This window comes from Mytilus galloprovincialis, chromosome 3, assembly GCF_965363235.1.
Source record: "Mytilus galloprovincialis chromosome 3, xbMytGall1.hap1.1, whole genome shotgun sequence".
Classification (NCBI taxonomy): domain Eukaryota; kingdom Metazoa; phylum Mollusca; class Bivalvia; order Mytilida; family Mytilidae; genus Mytilus; species Mytilus galloprovincialis.
In genome coordinates, this window is record NC_134840.1 from 8890392 (window position 1) to 8913155 (window position 22764).

At 32.0% G+C, this 22764-nt stretch overlaps 1 protein-coding gene across 2 annotated transcripts in view; it reads left to right on the plus strand.

Annotated features, from left to right (window-relative positions):
* Positions 1-22764, plus strand: part of LOC143067125 (A disintegrin and metalloproteinase with thrombospondin motifs 16-like) — a 72995-nt gene that overhangs the window by 39043 nt on the left and 11188 nt on the right. For both annotated transcript variants that reach the window (XR_012975852.1, XM_076240179.1), the window contains exons 8-21: positions 4786-4872; positions 6034-6134; positions 7192-7317; positions 7958-8074; positions 9867-9964; positions 12227-12306; positions 12914-13024; positions 13852-14009; positions 14375-14435; positions 15610-15745; positions 16227-16405; positions 17275-17392; positions 18482-18571; positions 20279-20451. Coding sequence is in view for 1 of the 2 variants with exons in the window: in XM_076240179.1 (XP_076096294.1) it covers positions 4786-4872; positions 6034-6134; positions 7192-7317; positions 7958-8074; positions 9867-9964; positions 12227-12306; positions 12914-13024; positions 13852-14009; positions 14375-14435; positions 15610-15745; positions 16227-16405; positions 17275-17392; positions 18482-18571; positions 20279-20451 (1635 nt within the window). In the remaining variant the exon portion in view is untranslated. The remainder of the gene's footprint in view (positions 1-4785; positions 4873-6033; positions 6135-7191; positions 7318-7957; positions 8075-9866; positions 9965-12226; positions 12307-12913; positions 13025-13851; positions 14010-14374; positions 14436-15609; positions 15746-16226; positions 16406-17274; positions 17393-18481; positions 18572-20278; positions 20452-22764) is intronic.

Here is a 22764-nt window from a genome sequence, read left to right on the forward strand (position 1 = left end):
AGTACATTTATGTAATGTGAATTATAAACATCATTTAAACTAACACATCGTTAATGCAATAGTAGTGCTTTTCCTTATTATGCATTAAATATTTGCCACTGGACGCTTAGTAATAAAATACGACGTATTAGTTGAAAAATAAGTCTAGGAATAAAAAGACAATCATATGAGTAAAAAAATGGTGAATCACACGATCTACAAACAGAATAGACCACTAATGTTATCCATTAACTTACCAACATTTTCATAAAGTTTCAAATGATGGACATCGTCATTTAACAGATCCGTTGTTACCCTTTTGAAACTGAATAATATGCTTAAGTGTTATGAAAAAAATATCACGCAACAAACTAAAATAGTTTTCATCAAAAATAAACAACATCATTTTGGATATTGCCAATCACATACTTCTTCGAATACTTGTAGTTAACAATCAGATTACCAGACCTAAATAAATAATTCAAAATGTTCGTTTTATTTTTTAACGTTGTCATAAAGCGGGAGGTTTGGCTAGCCATTACACCAAGTTTTTTCTTAAAATGTCCTAAACCAAGTTAGGTATATGGCAGTTGTTACCAAATAGATCATTTCTATGTGTGTTGCCGTTTTTTTGGGGGGGTTTTGGCACTTCGGTTTTCCTGTAGTTCCTTTGTTTTCCTCTTATGGTTGATGTGTTCCCCTCGGTTTTGGTTTGTAACCCGGATTTGTTTTCTATCAATAGATTTATGACTTTTGAACACCGGTATACTACGGTTGCCTTTATTTGGTATTTAGTTTATATGCGTAACTTCATGAAAAAAGTAAAATCACAAAAATACTGAACTCCGAGTATAGAGTGTAACGTATAGAGTATTAGACATTTTAATCTTAAATATTTATTTAAGGAACACCTTATTCATTACATCTTTAATGGATAAGTGTTGATTAATGCAAAGATAACATAAGGCGTCTGTCTATAAATTGTTACGCATCGGAATATTATCCGTAATTTACAGAAACAAGAGGCTCTCAAGAGCCTGAATCGCTCACCTGGTAAACAATGCCTTTGGCCATGTTTTTTGAAGAAATAGAAAATAAAACACAAACTTTATTTTATACACCCTACTGATCATTCAAATGAAGTTTGGTTGAATTTGGTTGAGTAGTTTTAGAGGAGAAGATTTTTTAAAGTTAGCAAATATGATGAACAAATTGTGAAAAATTGTCATTAAAGGACAATAACCCCTTAAGGGGTCAATTGACAATTTTGGTCATATTAACTTATTTGTAGATCTTACTTTGCTGATCATTTTTGCTGTTTACAGTTTATCTTTATCTATAATAGTATTCAAGATAATGACAAAAAACTGCAAAATTTCCTTAAAATTACCAATTAAGTGGCAGCAACCCAACAATGGGTTGTTTGATTCATCTGAAAATTTCAGGGCTGATAGATCTTGACCTAATGAACATTTTTACCCCATGTCAGATTTGCTTTAAATGCTTTAGTTTTTGAGATATAAGCCAAAAACTGCATTTGACCCCTATGTTCTATTTTATGTAACGGCGGCCATGTTTTTTGACGGATCAAAAATCGAAGCACAAAGTTTGTGCAAGATAATCTAAGGAACAATCATGCTAAGTTTCATCCAAATCCATTCAGTAGTTTCACAGGAGAAGATGTTTGAAAAATTGTTAACGACGACAGACGACGACGACGGACGCCAAGTGATGAGAAAAGCTCACATTTCCTTTTAGGAAAGGTGAGCTAAAAACTGGAAAAATTTCCTTAAAATTACCAATTCAGGGGCAGCAACCTAGCAACGTGTCGTTCGATCCATCTGAATATTTCAGGGCAGATAGATTTTGACCTGATAAACAATTCAACCAAAGTCAGATTTGATCTTAATGCTTTGGTTTTTGACATTTTACCCCTATGTTCTACTTTTACCCGTGGCAGCCATCTTGTTTGGATGGCCGGGTCACCCGACACATTTTTTAAACTAGATACCCAAAACATGATTGTGGCCAAGTTTGGATTAATTTGGCCCAGTAGTTTCAGAGGAGAAGTTTTTTGTAAAAGATTACTAAGATTTACGAAAAATGGTTAAAAATTGACTATAAAGGGCAATAACTCCTAAAGGGGTCAACTGACCATTTCGGTCATGTTGACTTATTTGTAAATCTAACTTTGCTGAACATTATTGCTGTTTACAGTTTATCTCTATCTATAATAATATTCAAGATAATAACCAAAACAGCAAAATTTCCTTAAAATTACCAATTCAGGGGCAGCAACCCAACAATGGGTTGTCCAATTCATCTGAAAATTTCAGGGCAGATAGATCTTGACCTGATAAACAATTTAACCACTGTCAGATTTGCTCTAAATGCTTTGGTTTTTGAGTTATAAGCCAAAAACTGCATTTTACCCCTATGTTCTATTTTTAGCAATGGCGGCCATTTTGGTTGGTTGGCCAGGTCACCGGACACAATTTTCAAACTAGATAACCCAATGATGGTTGTGGCCAAGTTTAGTTCAATTTGGCCCAGTAGTTTCAGAGGAGAAGATTTTTGTAAAAGATAACTAAGATTTATGAAAAATGGTTAAAAATTGACTATAAAGGGCAATAACTCCTAAAGGGGTCAACTGACCATTTCGGTCATGTTGACTTATTTGTAAATCTAACTTTGCTGAACATTATTGCTGTTTACAGTTTATCTCTATCTATAATAATATTCAAGATAATAACCAAAACAGCAAAATTTCCTTAAAATTACCAATTCAGGGGCAGCAACCCAACAATGGGTTGTCCAATTCATCTGAAAATTTCAGGGCAGATAGATCTTGACCTGATAAACAATTTAACCACTGTCAGATTTGCTCTAAATGCTTTGGTTTTTGAGTTATAAGCCAAAAACTGCATTTTACCCCTATGTTCTATTTTTAGCAATGGCGGCCATTTTGGTTGGTTGGCCAGGTCACCGGACACAATTTTAGTTCAATTTGGCCCAGTAGTTTCAGAGGAGAAGATTTTTGTAAAAGATAACTAAGATTTATGAAAAATGGTTAAAAATTGACTATAAAGGGCAATAACTCATAAAGGGGTCAACTGACCATTTCAGTCATGTTGACTTATTTTTAGGTCTTACTTTGCTGAACATTTTTGCTGTTTACAGTTTATCTCTACCTATAATAATATTCATGATAATAACCAAAAACAGCAAAATTTCCTTAAAATTTCCAATTCAGGGGCAGCAACCCAACAACGGGTTGTCCGATTCATCTGAAAATTGCAGGACAGATAGATCTTGACCTGATAATCAATTTTATTCCGTCAAATTTGCTCTAAATGCTTCGGTTTTTGAGTTATAAGCCAACTGCATTTGACCCCTATGTTCTATTTTTAGCAATGGCGACCATGTTTGTTGATAGAGCAAAACTTCGGATACAATTTATAAACTAGATACCCTAAGGAACATTCAGTTAAAGTTTGGAAGTATTTGGCCTAGTAGTTTCAGAGAAGAAGATTCTTGAAATAGTTTATGACGACAGACGACGACAGACGACGGACGACGACGGACGCCAAGTGATGGCATAAGCTCACTTTGGCCCTTCGGGCCACGTGAGCTAAAAAAGACATAGTTGAACCTAATTCTAGATATATATAGATGTATTGAGTCTTTGTTAAATTACCGAGAGTTTTCGTCGATGCGTTGATGTCGGTCTCACGAAACAGATTTCAAGAATTCGAAGGCATATAAGATAACAAAAATTAAAGCTCAGTTTTCTTAATTTATTCTTTACATGAACAGAAATCATTCAATTCAAAGTAAATGATTTAGACACAAAAAGGAAACAAATTGAAAATGATTTCGTGAGTCCATTTCAGCAACAGATAAAGGAAAGCTCTTATTCTAGAAAAATAAACCACGATGAATGAATAGGCTGACGCCACGGCAATGGATTGAATCAAGCTTAGATTGTTGGTGCATTTATATTTAAGATATGTGTGTGGTGCATACAAAAAATAATATTGTAAGCCGTGTAATATTCAAACAGTTATACATCATTTACATTTTCCAAAATGATGGCTTGCTCAAGTTTTATTTTGAGAGATAATTATAAATGAACAGTGTATCATCAAAATTATATTCATATAACAAAGAAAGCGTTCAAAACCTCAAGTGGTATCCATTTAATAACAACAACTTGATAAATGATTAATACAAATATTTACCTTGTCATTTTACTTTAAAAAAAATTGGAGGTTCAATATTGATCTTCCAATATAACCTCTTGAACTTATGAAGTGTTTTTGATGTATTTGTTATAAGAATTTGAAACTAACACGATGTTTAGAAGTGGAATAAGGATGATATTATTATGAAATGTTATTCGGATACCGTAACAATGTCTATGAGTCAGTAAAATGCATGAAGACACTGGACTGAATGTGATGATGATGAATTGGTGAATTGTCTAGGGACAAAAATTATATGCATATCAGATCCTTCCGCTCGTACGACAATCACGAATTCCAAAATCAAAAGAACAACAAACTTAGATTTAATATACCTTTCATTTTCTATTCTTTTGCATCCTCAAAGGGAATGCTCCGAAACATATATCAATAAATCATCAAAAGTTGAAAGGTGCTGTCTTTCAGCTTTATCATAACGGCTGTTGATATTTATCTATCACTTTCTGGACGCATAATATAAGCACACGACAAACAGCAACACAGTAGCATTGAAACTGTGTGGTTCTTTTTTGTTTTCATTTCTTTTATTTTTATTTTTCAGGTACAGTTTGAATGGAGTCGTGCCGAAGTTTTAAATTATAACGTCACTCTATCAATAAAGCTTATGACGTTTTTTGAAACAAATCCGGTGAGACTATATACTTCTACAGTTATATTTATTTTTTGTAACTTCTCCAATATACAGTCGTAACTAATATTAACTGAGCGTCACTGATGATTCTTATGTAGACGAAACGCGCGTCTGACGTACTTAATTATAATCCTGGTACCTTTGACCAGTAGTCAGCACTTCAGTGTTGACATGAATATCAATTATACGGTCATTTTTGTAAATTCCCAGTTACAAAACTTTGAATTTTTCGAACAACTAAGGGTTTTCTTATCCCAGGAATAAATTACCTTAGCCGTATTTGGCACAACTTTTTGGAATTTTGGGTCCTCAATACTCTTCAAACTTTGACTTATTTGGCTTTACAACTATTTTGATCTGAGTATCACTGATTAGTCTTATGTAGACAAAACGCGCGTTTGGCGTACAAAATTATAATCCTGGTACCTTTGATAACTTTTTAATGAATAGTGATAAATAACTACAACTTGTCCACGAGTTTTTATCTTCTATTTATAAGTTTTAAAATAAGGTAAGGAGAAGAGAGAGTCTACAGAAATGAGACAATTAAAAAAAAATAATAGAACTTTAATTATCAAACATCTAAAATATATTTGTTTCTTCTCATAAAGAGACCCTGACTTTGCATCTTACCCTTTGACCATCGACATTGACACTGAAAGCGTTTTCTCATATGTTTGTGATTGTTTATATTTCGAGTCCCCCAAACTATTGTTTGTATGTTGGTCCTTTTTTTAACCATTTCGCTGTCACTGTATTTTTTGGCTAATGAGTTTGAATATACCTTTCATCTTGTGTCTCTCTCTTTTTTTTTTGGAACATATTCTGGTTGATCTGATGGATGTGAATTCACAGCCAGATTTGTATATGTAAGTATATGAGGAGGATTCGAAAAAAAAATCGTTAATCAAACAATTGTATGTACCATGCACCAAGCTTTACAGCATTCCAAGTCTAACCGTTTGTGAAATAGTGTAATAGAGATTTTCTATAAATGTCTGTAAACACAAATACTTAATTTAGTAAAAACAAATAATTTATCTCATAAAACAACCAGCACCAAGATTATGGACCATCACATGAACAAGTGGCGATATTAAATGAGCTTTTTAGAACACAGATTTCTTAAAGTAAATTCTGTAAATTGTTTTATTACAGTCCTGGTACAATGCTTCCACTGCTCTGTCATATCCCTTGAACACTATATGTACGGGAACTCAAGCTGGTCTAGCTTACGATCATGTTCATGTTCACACAGGGTAAGAAATATATGAAGTAGAATTGAGTTAATATTAAATGTTCGCATATTCTTAAGCAACTTATAGTTCTGACACAATTTCCACATGCTAACAATTGGGCAAAAGTTTCTATATCCTAGTATAAAAAGAAGTATGCTTATCAACAGCTGCTTTGAATATCAGGTGCAAGTTTCTTATTCACAAAAACATTCATAGAATTTAAGATTTTTGTAAATTTAGGAGACAGCAAACAGAGTTTCATCAAATAAACAAGAAAATGAGAATTTCTAGATTTTGATAGAACTATGTTGGATCTAAACAATCTAAATGCCTCAATTATTCTTTGTCGTGATATCCATAAATCTCTTACCTCACTTCAAGAATTATATATTACGTTTGAATATGCGCCCATTTATGTTATGTCTGAAGAAAAAGAGAAGAGTAGTTCATATATCTTGAAAAGATAAATGCGATATAAAAGATATAAAATATATTATGCATTTAAAAAGAAAAAATGTAAAATCACTAAAATGCTGAACTCAGTAAAATTTCAAAAGGAAAGTCCCTCATCAACTGGCAAAATCAAAGCAACCTTAAAATAATCAAACGTAGAATTTAATCCATATAATGTGATGATGTGAGTTCTTAAGCGAGATTGAGTTTCGTTAAGTGGCTGTTTGAGTTTTTTCTTAAATGTCCTGTACCAAGTCAGGAATATGGCCATTGTTATATTATAGTTCGTTTCAGTGTGTGTTACATTTTAACGTTGTGTTTCTTTTTGTGTAGTTTGTTTCCTCTAATATTTGAGTGTGAATTCACATTATTATAGGACGTGTCACGGTAATTTTCCATCCCAAATTCATGTATTTAGTTTTGATGTTATATTTGTTATTCTCATCGGATTTTGTCTAATGCTTTGTTCGTTTATGTGTGTGTTACATTTTAATGTTGTGTCGTTGTTCTCTTATATTTAATGCGTTTCCCTCCGTTTAAGTTTGTAACCCGAATTTTTTTTCTTCTATCGATTTATGAGTTTTGAACAGCGGTATACTACTGTTGCCTTTATCTATATTTATAGCATTCCTCAACCAGCATTAGGAGGACTAGCTTACCAAAATCAAGTTTGCAAGCCTAGGTACAGATGTGGTGTTTCTGCAGATGGGGCTACAACATATGTCGCAACAGTCCATGAAATTGGTCATAAGTATGTTATTTCATCCACTTTGATAAATTACGAGTAACCCTCCATAAATGATGCTACGTTAAAATGTTTGTAATGATTGCTTTGTATTTATATGGTAATTTTACAATACAAATCGTGTTTATATTGTAAACAATGTATTTTTATTATTTACAATATAAACACGACTTGTATTATAGGGGAGGGTTTAGATCTCATAAACATATTTAACCCCGCCGCAATTATGCGCCTGTCCCAGGTCAGGAACCTCTGGCCTTTGTTAGTCTTGTGTGATTTTTAATTTTAGTTTCTTGTGTATAATTTGGAGTTCAGTATGACGTCCATTATCACCGTACTAGTATACATATGTTTTAAGGGGCCAGCTGAAGGACGCCGCCGGGTGCGGGAGTTTCTCGCTACATTGAAAACCCATTGGTGGCCTTCGGCTGTTGTCTGCTCTATGGTCGGGTTGTTTTGACACATTCCACATTTCCTTTCTCAATTTTATTTTTATTATTCATTATATATATCAAGTTTAAGTATTGGTGATATTCCATTCAAGGAGAAAAGAGTTTACATGTTTTAAATAACATGAGACATTTCTTTAAGTTAAGTAATTTTATGAATGATTAACCACAACCTTTACATCTTACATTATTTACAGCATGGGTATGTATCATGACGCCGACAGAAATTGTTTATCTCCGGATGTTGGTGTCATGGGTGGTGCTGGCGTCGGATGGAGTACATGTAGTGTCAATGATATGAACACTATGTTACAGTAAGAAAATATTGTACTGTGAATTCAAGTATTTTCGTGGGTATCAATTTTCGTGGATTAAGGAAAACTAACATGTTTGTGGATATTTAATTTCGTGGTTTTGCCGAAGTTTACATAAAAGCCTATATGAAATCTGCTTTTGGTTGAACATTAAATTTCGTGGTTCTTCTTTACCCACAAAATCCATGAAAACTGGTATCCAACGAATAATAATGAATCCACAATATACTTTAGTATGATTAAAGGTTCACATTATATTTTATATGGTTGTCGATTGCTTGACTATATGGTTGTACGATGTTTTCGCAGTAAAAGTTCATTCCTAGATGAAGAGTGGGTTGAGTTAAAAACAAAAAAAAACAAAAAACATTTGTCGCACCTCAATGTAATTTAAAGACATTTTTTCAAATAAATTTCTTTTTTCCGTAAACATTCTGATAAATAGCACACATTTGAGGATCATTAAATCTGTAGACTTTGATTCACAATTGTAAGGAGAAAATGTAATTTTCATTTCAAAATAATTTACGTTTTACCTGTGGGCAAAGTTCAAGTATAGGAACGTGCAATGTAAAATTAATAAAAATTCTAGTAATCCGGTATTTCTAAAAATGTAGACTCAAAAGGTAGACCAATTATTAACCGTACGACATACATACAACACGTTTGTGTTCAAAAAGTCACACTTGCAATATACAAATCTTATAAATTAACTACAGAGAAAATTAAACAACATTTCTAAAAGTGAATGTAGGATAAAACTTGTATTTGTTTATTCCATGAAGCTATTGAATATGCATAATTCGAATTAGACTATTAGGTTTGAAAAAGAATAGCAGATGGCGTCAATTTAAGTTAAAGGTTTTAAAGATTTTATTTTATTTCATAACAAAGTAAAAGTGATTCATTTTGCCTTTGCTAACTTTAACATATATTTATATATACGGAAGATGAAAAGTAGACTTTTAAGACTCCTAAGTTGAAGTAAGAGTAGATACAATAAATGTTTGAGTATGTGAATTTATTTATCTAACATTTCAGAAATAATTATATTGTTTAAGTTAAAAAAGAGTATCAGGAGTTACATCATTAGTGATGTATTTTTGACGTCATAAATGTGAGTGAATTTTGATATAAATTTTGACAGATTTCTCGGAAATTAACAGTTGCACCAACTCTTGACAATAAAAATTCTTTCCCATATTTTTAGTTTTGAATATTTTTTTTAATTGACAACGAATGGCGACACATATCAAACCATGTAAAAAATGTCTAAATGGTCACTTATTTTTAGAAAAATAATTAAGATGTTTTTTTTTCTGTTTTTCAGGCTTATGTTCTTATAAATATAACGCAGATGCACATTTTTGCTTATTATCTATTAAAAATTAATACATTCGACAAACATACACATTAGATATATTTTTGAAAAGAATTAGTTTAAAAATACACCTTTGCAGGTCATTTATTTAGGGTTTCTGGCTGTGCTGCTTAAATGTGCTATAGTCTTGGCAAGATTCGGCACATCGTTTTGTATTTTTTGTAATCTATCTTGGCTTCCAAATGTTTTGATTGTGAGCGCCTCCGGTAAGTCTTTTGAACACAACGCACTCGTCTATAATACTTAATTTTAAGCATGTTTTCCTTTCTTAATAATAAGATCTTAAATTTCTCATTTATTTTTTTCGAAATCTTTGACAGTTCCGTCAAAGTTCAGTTGCCAATTGTTGTTTCCACTGTGGTATGTTTCTGTGTTATTTAACTTATAACGTATACGTAGCATTACTTACAGAACTGGAAACCATGGATGTCTATGGATAGACAATATTGCTGATAATGAAGTTACTCCCGCATCACTACTAGGAATAACATTAGTGCCAGAACTTTTAGGTAAATACATTTCAAATAATGTTTCAACAGTTGGAAAGAGGACGGTCTGGCAATATACACAATGGATAGATTTGGTCGAAATCCGCTACGTTAAAGACATAATTTACTGTTAACACCACTGTTTGCATCCCCTTGGTATGGTTTGTTTCAAATTTAGACCTATAAAATTCTATGCCATTCATGATTGAGGTTTGCGTAGACAGAATCGTCTTTCTTGATAGTTTAAACGATGTGTTTTGGAGACAATGGTGTTACATCCTTGTATAATACCTGTTTTAAGAATATAGTAAAGGTCAGGTTTTTGAATTTTTGTTAAATGTTTGGAATCTTCGTTTTTTATGCCCCACCTACTACGATAGAAGAGAGGCGTTATATTTTCTGGTCTGTGCGTCCGTTCATTTGTTCGTTCGTTAGTCCGTCTGTCAAGCTTCAGGTTAAAGTTTTTGGTCAAGGTAGATTTTGATGAAGTTGAAGTCCAATCAATTTGAAACTTAGTACACCTGTTACTTATGATATGATCTGTATATTTTAACGCAAAATTTTAGTTTTTACCCCAATTTCATTGTATACTGAACATAGAAAATGATAGGGCGAGTGGGGCATCCGTGTACTTTGGACACATTCTTGTTTTCCTTACGTTACAGGGTAAAATATTTTGCCCTATATCACCCACTTTTCTTTTTGTAAAAGACTTTAAATGCTCATAAAAAGATCATTACCAAAACTTAAACGGATTCTAGTTTTGTTTTCTTACGATTTCAGACCAAAAAAAAATTCAAATGCCAAAGATAAAGTAAAAGTTGGAATGACTCTTTTCGCGCCTTTATTTAAACATCAAATATCTCAATAAGGGTTCCATGACATATCAATATGTTTAGCTCAATTTGTTCCTTAACTAATGTTCCTCTGACTTATGGTATCAATTGTAAATTCTAGATTGTATTCTAATTTCAGTTAGGTACATCCTTAACATCTTCTTGTTTAGTTCAACTCAACATAATATAGTATTTGCTGCTGACAAATACCGTCTTTATGGACACGGACAAGGTGTTTCTCTGATTGTAGAATAATAATGACCCTTCCACCTTCAGATTTGTCAATTTTATGCACGCACACAGGGACAGAACTCATTTAGGATCCTGTATACGTGACAAAACGCTGAACCAAATTTGCTTATTGTATTACATGACACATTCAACAAATGAGTAAAGAAGATTACATAGACATTATGATGCAGATTCATACAATATAAGGTCAACGTATGGCTTTAAATATTGAGCAAATCGCATATCGAAGAGTCATCTATTAAAGGCCATCTTTAGCAGAAATTCTTTTTAAATCTTTAATACCAACAGTAGTGGTTGTAACAGTGACTCTTTAATTATGTAGACGATCACCCGGATATAATGATACCTTGACCAAATCACTTCAAATTTATCGCTGATAAGGATAAGTGTATATAGTTTTGCTTTTAAAAACTTTTAAGTTTGTCTTTCACTTCAACTTTATGCCGTTGTTATATGACTAAGGGAATCATCAGGCATGTTTTCTACAGTTTCATATTATTTGTTTCTGCATAAATTCTTCTTACCGTTCTATTATTTTTGCAATTATTTAAATATAATTAAAAGGGCCGGTATCGCAGCTGTATATTCATTTGACTACGGTTTATTCTGTTTTTCATTGACTTGTCGTTTTTTTTTCAAAATATCCAGTTGCTTTCATCAATGTTTTTACCTGACTTGGAATAATATAGATTATATAAAAAAAAGAACATGTACTATGATTGCAATTGAGACAACTCTTCACAAGAGACAAAATGACAAACAAATTAACATCTATAGGTCAGCTTACGAGCAAAGAGCATACTGCATAGTCATAGCTATAAAAGGTCGCGAAATGGCAAATGTAAAACAATTCAAACGAAAAAAATAACGGCCGAGTTTGTTAAAAAAAACGGAAATCAAAAATGTTACACAGTAACTAACAACAACTACTGAATTGCAGGCCTTTTTTCTTTTGAAGAGTGATTTTTAACATACCTCCTTGTTTTTCTCAACATATTCAAATAAGGTACTGCGTATATATTAAAAAAACAAGGTCTCACACAATAAAGTATAACAACTTGAATATTCATGCAGGCAAGCTTAAGACATATTTTTAAGCTATCGAGACAATATAAAGTTTCAATAATGATAGAAATCTATATCTGTTGGTGTTTAAAATAGCTACACGGAATATTTTAAAACTTTTTTTTACCAGGTCAGATGAAGACAGCAGATGAAGTATGTGAACAGTTATACGGAAGTGGATTTAGATACCGTCAATATCCGGATGTTGTTGTGAGCAAATTTTATTTTCACAGCATTTACTTCATTTTGACACATTTAAGAATCGTCAACTCATAAGTTGGAAAAGAAACTGACAGCTCAATGCAAAATAAAAAAAAACACTAACGACGAAGAGACTTACAAGTCAACATAGTGTAAACAATAATATGTGGTGCAGTCGCTAATGAGATAAATATACATCAATGACAAAAATAAAGTAGAAGTTTACAACTGTAAGTCACTACACTACCTGGAAAAAAGACCAAGCAAAACGAAACTGCAAATGTGGGGGCTATCTTAGATTCTCCGAAACGGTAAGCAGATCTTATCCCATATGTGACACCCGTAATATTGGTCAAGGTTAATACTAATTCGGTGATAATCCTCTTCAAGTGATTTCACAATCGTGATGTTTCAATCGAAGAAGAAATGACGGCATGGTAGTTACGACAACTGGAACATATCCGTGGTCATCTTTGAAACAGATATTCCGTAACGTTCAGCCAACTGTCGTCTTTAAAAACTTAGTAGTTGAATGTCACAATGTTCAATGTCGTCAAGAACAAAACTATATGTGCAAGTGAACGATGCATTAACAAAGCATTTTTTCCGTCAACAGAACCCTTCTTGTAACCTGTATAGCTGTGTCGATCATAACGTTGGGAATGCACATGGTGGGATGTTCAAACAGCCTAATTCTATTACCGGTCTCTATTGTGAACATCAAAAGGTAAATATAACATCATATTATTGTTAGTAATCATATAGTATGTAAAGTTCTGTTTTCATTAAATATAGGAAATAGGCTGTGAATATAAAATTAGCACATTCACTCTCATTGCTTTTATTCGGTTCAAATCAAGCATCTAAACCACTTTAAAAAGCTTCGAGTACATTTATATGCGAGGTTTCCGTATGTGATGTAATTCAGGTATTTACTTTTACACCAACAGCTTGAACGTTAAAAGTTCCGGTCAAATTCTTAAAAAAAGCTTTTTAACTTTCTGAAACACAAAATGCACCTATATTTTTCTAGTCGATACCAGACCGTTAAATTTTTCCACTGCACAGTTTAGTTTGTATTTAGAGTAGTTTTTAAGGTGTAAATACAGTCATTTTTGTCCATTTAGTATGATTAACCTTAATCCTGCCACGTTTTGTATGTGCCTGTCCCAAGTCAGAAGACTGTAATTCAGAGGTTGACATATTTCATATTTGTTTTTTGTTCAATATAATCAACTTAAACACGGACTGTAGACAATTAAACAGTCATATAGGTACTTAGAAAACTAAATGTCGAGTAAAGACCCGCGCTTGAATTTGACTAAATTGACTTGTAACTGCAGGTTAAATGAACAAAACTTCACACGTGAAACAAAATTAATCGAGACCATAAAAAAGAAACAATTATCCGCATATTGTTTGTACTTCGGGAATAAAGTTTTTTTTCAGTTTGTATTTATCTTATAACCTTTTTTTTTTTTTTTTAACTTTTTTCCAACTTTGTTAGTTGCATAGTTTAATGGTTGTACATAAAATGATGTTCTTATATCATAGATCTGCTTTGCCGGTGCCTGTAAAGATTGGTCTGACGCTCAATTATCTAATCTAGAAGTACGTGCAGGAGGATGGTCATCCTGGGAATCATGGACAACCTGTTCCCGGACATGTGGGCGAGGCCTGGTATACAGACGAAGAAGATGTGATGACCCAACGTACGTTTTCGGGGGAAAATTTAATTGTAATCATTTGTTTTTCGAATATCATTATAACAATATTACAAATTTCCCTAAAAAAAATAATTCACTTACTTGCTTAATTACTTGCTGAATTGTTACACTCTACATCCTCAAAAACGGTAATGCCGACGATTTTTATTATTAGTAAAAAAAGCAATGCGACGGTTCTGACGGTTTTATACCAAGTCAGGAATACGACAGTGGTTATCAAATAGTCCGTTTTCATGTATGTTGGAGTTTAATTTTGCAGCATTTCAGTGTTTCTGTTGTTCCTTTCCTTTCCTATTATTGTTGTTTCTGGCTTAATGTTATTTGTACATCGTTTTATATATATATTTCAGTCCAAAGAACAGTGCAAATTGCATTGGAAATGAGTACGAAGCCGAAGGCTGCAATCTTACGGTAATCATTGTATTATATTTATTTGCTTTGACCATTTTCATTTTAAAGCTGTTTTGTATATGATGATTGACTTATGAGTTTGAAAACAGTATTGGATTTATATTGATATATTTGGACAACAGTAACAACAAAAGGGCACTAAATCTTCAAAAGATTCAGAAAACTAGGGACTGAGCAATCCGAAATACTGTTTTTAATCTCTACAGTGTACATACACCATACAAATTTTTCTGCAATAGATCTATCTGCTTCAAAATAAAATGATAATATTAAAAAATAACTGTTAGCATCTGAATAAGATACAAGATACTTTACTTTCCCAATTATAATTAAGTTTTTATAATTTTTAATTATAACTATGATTATATTATTATTATTATTAGGTATTATCTATCGGTTCTTTTTAAATAGTTCTGTAGGCCGCTGACAAAGATCTCTATGATATACCCTTTAATTCACCATTTACAAGATGAATTTGACCTCATCATTCAAGTATTTAACTTTTTAGTTTTAGATTGAACATTATCTTTGTAATGGTGACGCTTCCGATCATAAAAATGAACATTTAAAAGGGAAATGTTATTCATGCTCTAAAGCATTGTGGTATAACTTACAAATACGTGTGTTTGTCTCTACTGTATTGTATAAAGTTAAATATCAAAATACCGATCTCCTAGTAAAATATTATACGGAAAATCATTAAGCAAAAGCTAAAATCAAATGCCCAAACACATCAAACGAAAGAATAACTGTCATATTCCTGACTTGGTACAGGCATTTTCTAATGTAGAAAATGTTGGATTAAAACTGGTTTTATAGCTAGCTAAACTTTTCACTTGTATCTATCTTTTTCAATCAATAGTACGTTATCTAGAAAAGAATTCATGTGTGTTCCTTATTTCCAGGTTGACATTAGATAAAGGTTCAAATTCAAAATTAGATTTTATCTTTTTATAGGTTCTCTCGTATAGATTTTATGAATTTGGAGATAAGGTTCTGTGTAATTTCTGATCCTGGTATCTGTGATGACCTTTTTTCCTTAGTAGAATTGAATAGAATAAAAAACTATACGTTAAATTGTCATAAAAAAGGTGATACCAATGGTTATTATCAACTGAATGGAAAAATCACACGCCAAGTATTGTTCACACGTATTTTTACAAATATTTTTCAGCCCTGTACTGGGGACAGTAACAAGAATTCTAATCTCATAATACAAAGAGCATCAGAGACATGTCAAAGACTAATTGATAACAACATCATTAATGGGACTAAATATACAGCTTCAGGATCAATTTACTCATCACTAAGTACGTAGAAAAAAATTAATTCAGATTTACACATAAAAATATTATTGTTTGGGGCTTTATTAGCGAGGAAATAACATATCTGTCATGGAGATTGGACAATTGTTTTGCAACATTTTGGTCCTCGAATATTGGTGTATCATAGATATTAATAGACTCAATTAGTTTCCTAATTCTGCTTTGAATTAATGACCTCACAGGAACGAGACTGGATATATCGACAGAATAAACGCCCCTTGTTATGCCTGCCAGGAGCATCGGAAAAGGCTGTTATATATAAATGATTTTTAGTTCATTTTAGGATGTATAATGTTGATGACAAACTATTTTTAAGACTTTATGATTTATAGGAAAACATGTATTGTTGACGATCTAATGTTATCCTTTACAACCCTTTTTTGGTTTGTGGGTTTTGTAGGATTTCTTTTGTCGTTTGTTTTGCCTGTCGTATTGATTTTTGCATCACATATCACTTTCTAAATAGACCATGGTGTATGTGAAGTTTTGTGTGAATCAGCTCCGGGGTATACTAGACCTGATTTAACTAGATTTGGATTGATAGAAAACGGTACACCATGTCCTGGAACTTTAGATGCAGCTGATGCGAAGCAATATTCCCGACGTCCAGGGTTTTATTCTGCTTGCTTAGAGGGTTATTGTCAGGTAATGTATTTGTTACGAGTTATTTTAAAGTAATATCCAAGTGAAGATAGACAACAAATAAAGTATCATGTGTAAACTTGGTGTTGATTTGTGCTAGTGATGATTTTTTTTTCTGTAAAAAAAAACATGGAATTACTTTTTAAGATAAACGATGTTTGAAGCCATTTAAAATTTTTGTTTACATCCAGTGTCTTGTCACAGGGGCGGATTCAGGCAAGGGCGCACCTGCGGAAATCAGAAAAATAGGCATAAAATCCATCATACAGTGTAAAATAAGCCTTCTAACTTCAAATTCTATATATGTATTTTTGCAATTGAGATATTGGATTTAATTACAGTGGTATTTATGAACAAAAGAACTTTTCCCTTCTATTTAAAAAAATATTACAAAGAGAAAAATCTGATATCTTGTGTTAAGACATGGTGTATGATTAGGCAACACTAATAATCAAAAGATATAGTAGTAATTTACAGGAGATAAACACAATACAACAAAACTGTGTCAATCCAAGTATCAAAACACTACCTTTTTAATGTTATTTTAACACGCAATGTGTATACGGCACATGCACATAATTCCTTCTGTCAAAGAGAATATTTCTCAAACTTTCGGTAGAAAAATCTATTTCAGCAAAAACACATCACAGTCGATAAAAAAACCGAACTGAAACATGATAACCAAAATGCAAAATGTCTCTAAAATCAATTTTGAAATGTTGTTTGTGAAGTTTTTACATTTCAAAATTGATAAAGGAGCAAGCTAATGACTTAAATTGATATATATATATTTATATTAGAATATCTGTTATTAAATTAAAATACTAATTAGTAGTATAGACTTCTTTGACGTTATGTTGCTACTGTTGTAGAGATTCGACTGTAACAATACTCTGAATGCTGGTGTATTTGATGGATGTGGTGTGTGTAATGGTGACAATAGTACATGTATTATCCGAGAGGGAAATTATACTGATGATGTGGCAACATGTAAATATTGATATTCGTTTGTTATTGGTAATGTATTTCCTAAAATGCATAATGTTATCTATGTTAAACTCAGATCGATGTCCGGTCTATAATCGACGTCTGTTCCTCAAATCATTGTCTTATATTTCAACCATCTTATCGGGGTCCAATGCGACGTAACATGATTCACTGAATCACAAAAAAAAATGTATAATCGATAAAAATCTCCTCTCATCGCGATTGATATAAATTTATATGAATCCGTTTTTTTTATTGATCTTTGATATTATCTGTTTCAAGCTTACAGAAACTAAAATTGTTTTCTTATATTGTACCAAAATTAAAGGACAAATATATGAGGCACACCTAACTATCCTTTATCTCAAGTTCGTTTGGATAGATGCGTTCAACATATTCACCAAATTGTTTGTTTTGATTTTGTTTTTTAAATATGTTTGACCTTGATGACTGATTTGTTTTGAGTTTTTTTGCATTTATTGTTTATAATATTAAAATTCATGGTTTTTCTAAAACTATAATAACAAATCATATCGATCTCCGAGGAAAATTTAAAACGGAAAGTCTGTAATCAAATGGCAAAATCAAACGCTCAAAAACATCAAGGGAATGGATAACAACTTTCATATTCCTGAAGTTTAAAGTATTATCTTTGCATTGTTGGCGACTCTATCAATGTTATTTGCATAGTCTTCGTTTTAAATTGCATTTCAAATTAGAATAGTAATATATGTTTTTGAAATTTATTATGTAGTCAATTACATTCACCAATAACCATCGAAAATTAAAATTGTAGCTACCAAATAAACTTCATGTGCTGTACCATTGATTTTTATTTTTTTGTTTTCCCTCAGACTTATATGGTTTTAATAAGTATTTTCTTATCATGAACACCCTATTGCTAATGTAAATATTCCGTCACCCGTCGTCCTTTTTAGGACGAAACATATAATTTCAGTAAAATATTAGCTACAGGCAGGTCAATAGCAAACAGACATTAACAGTCTACACGAATGTCCGTGCAAACTATCAATGCTTTTTCGCTTTTATAATGAATATTTTTTTATTTCAAAGTATGTATATTTTATATAGGGCAACGAAAAGAGTGGACAAAAATTCCAGTTGGTGCATATAACATAGAAATATCATTTGTATGGAACGATATGAAGCAATATTACACAGGTAACAACTTAAGCACTGCATTTATAGTATATTAGTTTCATCTAACACGTGTATTCAAAATGCAATGTAGGGTCATCTGTGTATCTAGATATTAAACTCAACTGGTTATTTGCGACTCAAGTGTTTACTTTTACATTCATTTAGATGTCGACTGAGTCGAGGATGATCTGATCACGTAAATACCTAACCAAACATTTTATTATTTAGATTTTGAGGATTTACGTTCTAGTCTGAGTATCTTTTATGCTTACTCATTTCGAACTGTATATACATTCACACTTATACGTATTCACAAAAATTGAACGGAAATCAAAATAAAACGATGCATTAAAACATAAAATATACTTTTCTAGGGTCACAATACAAATTCCTAAGTAGCAAAAAATAAAACTCAATTGAAAGCTTATTAGAAAAGGCTAGAACTGAACGGTGTAAAATATTTTCAAAAGAGATTCAAAATAAGTTGTTTAACACAATAACATCTTTTTTTTAATCGGAAACTGAAAAAAATCATTTGTAGCACACATGACTAAGTATTACTGATTATTACACTATACTCTAATTTCGTACTTAAGACAAGGTGTGGACAAAGGTTTGTGTTGTCATTGATGACAATGGCCTGTTAGGGGGTGCATTCATATGTATGCCAACAGGAGCAAATGCTACATGAACATAAACATTATGTTATGTTGTCTGGAAGGCGATGTGGAAACTATATAACTTTGTAATAGTATTACAGATAATTCAGGAAGTCACAAAATAAAGTGCTTGTGATTACAATGTATCGAGAAAAGCGCTTGACAGTAACAACTACTGATATGGTTCTGCAAAAATGTTGCATAATCGTTTTTGTCATTAGAACCGCTAGACCAAAATTAGATTTAAGGATGTACTTAGGTGAGGTAAGGTGAAAATTAATAAATCAAGAAGTTAAAATTGATACTATAAGCTGGTAGAGCATCAATTAAGGATAAAAATAAGCTAAAAATATTGATAGGTCATGGACCTCCTTTTCGAAATATTTGAGATTTAAAATATGGCAGGAAAATGCTGACTCGGACTTTTACGTTATTTTTGCATTGGTATAATTAGGTCTCAAAACAAAAGAAAGAAAATTAAGAATCTTCTAAAATTTTGGTAAATGACCTTTCATGAGCTATAAAGTCTTATATGAAAAAATAAATGTTATGGGGCAAAATATTTTACATTGTATTGTATGGAAAAACACCAAGGAGTCCGAACATTTTACACAAATTCCAAAAGTACATCCTTAAAGGAAGTTTTAAAAATAAAATCTGACCTTTGTAATATTAATTGAATAAAAGAAAAATCAGTACTTCAGAATTTCAATGAAACATATCGATGATACTGAAATACAATGAATAAAATATATCTTTACCCACTCATGAACAATTCTATGTATTTTCTGACACATTTTTATATATAATACTGTAGTACAGGGAAATGCCATCGTCAGCATATGAACTTGTGTATAATGCGTATCAGTTGCACACATACAAATATGAAGATGTGGCTTATGCATATGAAACGAAAAAAAATGAAACGGCCTGGTTTATGTCAGATAATTCATTAAAGAAAATCACCGGTCGGCTCCATACAATTTCTAATGAATTTGGAATTTACCCTTTCTTAAAGGTATAGAAGAAAACATTTAAAAAATGGGTACTGTACTGTCCTCCATTTCAGAAATATTTTCTAAAGAGGGAACACCAATTATAACGAGCAGCATAGCAGGTGATAGCAGGATATTTCAAACTGGAGAAAATCCGATTAGTTTTGGCGGAACTTTGTGGCATAATGATGCTTTTGTTACGATAATGCATACCAAAGGACCATTGGCAGAGCCGGTGATAGTGAAAGTTTGTAAAAATTTTACATTTGTAGTTAAAATTATGTATTTAGAAATTAATGTTCTGTGTTTGCAATTCGTGGATTTGGATCTGTCACTTAAATTCACAAACTAAGAACTTCTAAACTAATTATACTTTCATGAATTGAAACAATTGTTTTATTGCAATTAGGCATTAAATATGAAAATGGTAACTTAAAAACCAGGTTATCCGTTACCACAGATTAAAAAAAAACATCTTTTAATAAATTCATTCATAGATATAAATATTTCGTTTTGAAGTTTTGTTAACCTGGGCGTATGACATTTGCGCCGATTTTGAAAATATTCATTCTTTCATTTGCGCCGATTTCATTTTTTCATTTGCGCCGATTTTATATTTGCTCCTAATTAGATTTACAGGTAAGTTAATACTTGTACATGTACTATGTACTGTACTATACTATTGGTAAAGTCTGGTTATAAATGCTGTTCATTTATGTTAATTTTGATTCATATTGTTCCGAAACTTCATAGTAACATGATAGACATATTGCACATTGAAACGAGTCGAGGAGTCAATTCTAATCATCGAGGGCCATACATATCGGATGATAAGTGTCCTGAAACACATTTTACTAATGAACCATAAAATCGTGTACAGCCAGAGTCACCACGGATTCTATTGTCAAAACACAGAACGAGCATAACCATGTGGTAGATGTCCGAAAGACAGCGGGTACAGTCAATGTAAAGTCTGGTGATGTATCTTGTAGGACTTCTTCCACTACCCGTGGTGAGCAGGGGACAACAGTTATATACAAGTTATGATTGATAATTCATTAAATGTGTACAAGTGGCTAACTGAGGAGGTCTATAATGATCAATGAAAAAGAACATGACTTGGATTGAGAGTTCATTCATTGGCACTCATACCACTTCTTCTAATATCTATTCACCTGTAATTTACCTGTAAAAAAAAATCGGCGCAAATGAAAAAAAAAATCGGCGCAAATGAAAGAAATAATCGGCGCAAATGAAATGCAGATCGGCGCAAATGCAAAACGCTGGTTAACCTGTATAAAACTTTATTTCAAACAGGATAGTACATGCTCATTTTTCAGTGTCCGGAAATTTAGAAATAATCCTGGTAAACTTATCGATCCTTTAAATAAACTTATTCTAAAAGGCTACCAATTCGACTATGTAATTAGATCTTTGAATATTGTTTTATTGGTATTAATATTGATTTTGTTTTTAGTAAAATTTTAATAGCTAATTAAGTATTATTGCTATATATATATATATATATATATATATAAACGAGTCTAAATTGAAAACTATGTTCAAACCTATGATTGCGTTGGATAAAAACCGCAATTTTTATACGTGTGCATGTAAAACAAATTTCGTTGTAAAAGGGTCTAAAAACAGCACACACAACATTTTCCAAAAGACCAAAAAAGTGAAAAAGTATATTTAAACACAACGCATTTGACTAACAGGTCGAACAACTGATGTTCTTTAACCCTGCTGACTGCCATTGGCAATTGCCAAATAAAATTGATCACAAGATGTAGTAAAATGGATCTTAATATAAATTTAATACTAAACAGAAAAAAAATTTAACTTGTGGCCACGATGTTATGCCACAAACATACGGTGTCAATATTATATACAATATAATATATATATATGCACATTCATGATCAGGGATCTACAATCTGTCAATACCTGTATCTTGATATTGCACAAAATTATGTTTTTCTCTGACTGTTTATGACGTTTTTACACTAAATCTATTGGATGTTTCATGTGAACTGATTGATAATTTAGCCTTAGATGCATATTTTTTTATTATTTTGTTGAACTTGCTGTCAGTAACTGTGAGTACTCGCAGATCTTTAATTAGTTATTTTGTTGTTGGGATGTACAAGTACACGTCCACGTCCACTCTGTGTTTTTGTTATATGTGTGTAATTTTTATTTACATCCATTTGATGAGTTAAGCTTTATTCAACTGATATTTATAGTTCTTTCTTAAGTTGAACTGTAACACCACTAATTAAGATTTGGCGCGGGGGTCGGATCCCTCCAACATGTTTAACCCCGCTACATTCTGTATGTATATGCTCGTCCTAAGTCAGGGGCCTGTAATTCAGTGGTTGTCGTTTGTTGCTATGGTATAAATTTGTTTATCGTTCATGTTTGTGTTCATAAAGTAGGCGATTGTTTTTCTCTTTTGAAGTGTTTTACATTTGGGTGCCTTTTATAGCTGACTAAGCAGTATGCGCGTTGATCATTGTTGAAAGCAATACGGTGACTATATTTGTTAAGGCAGAGG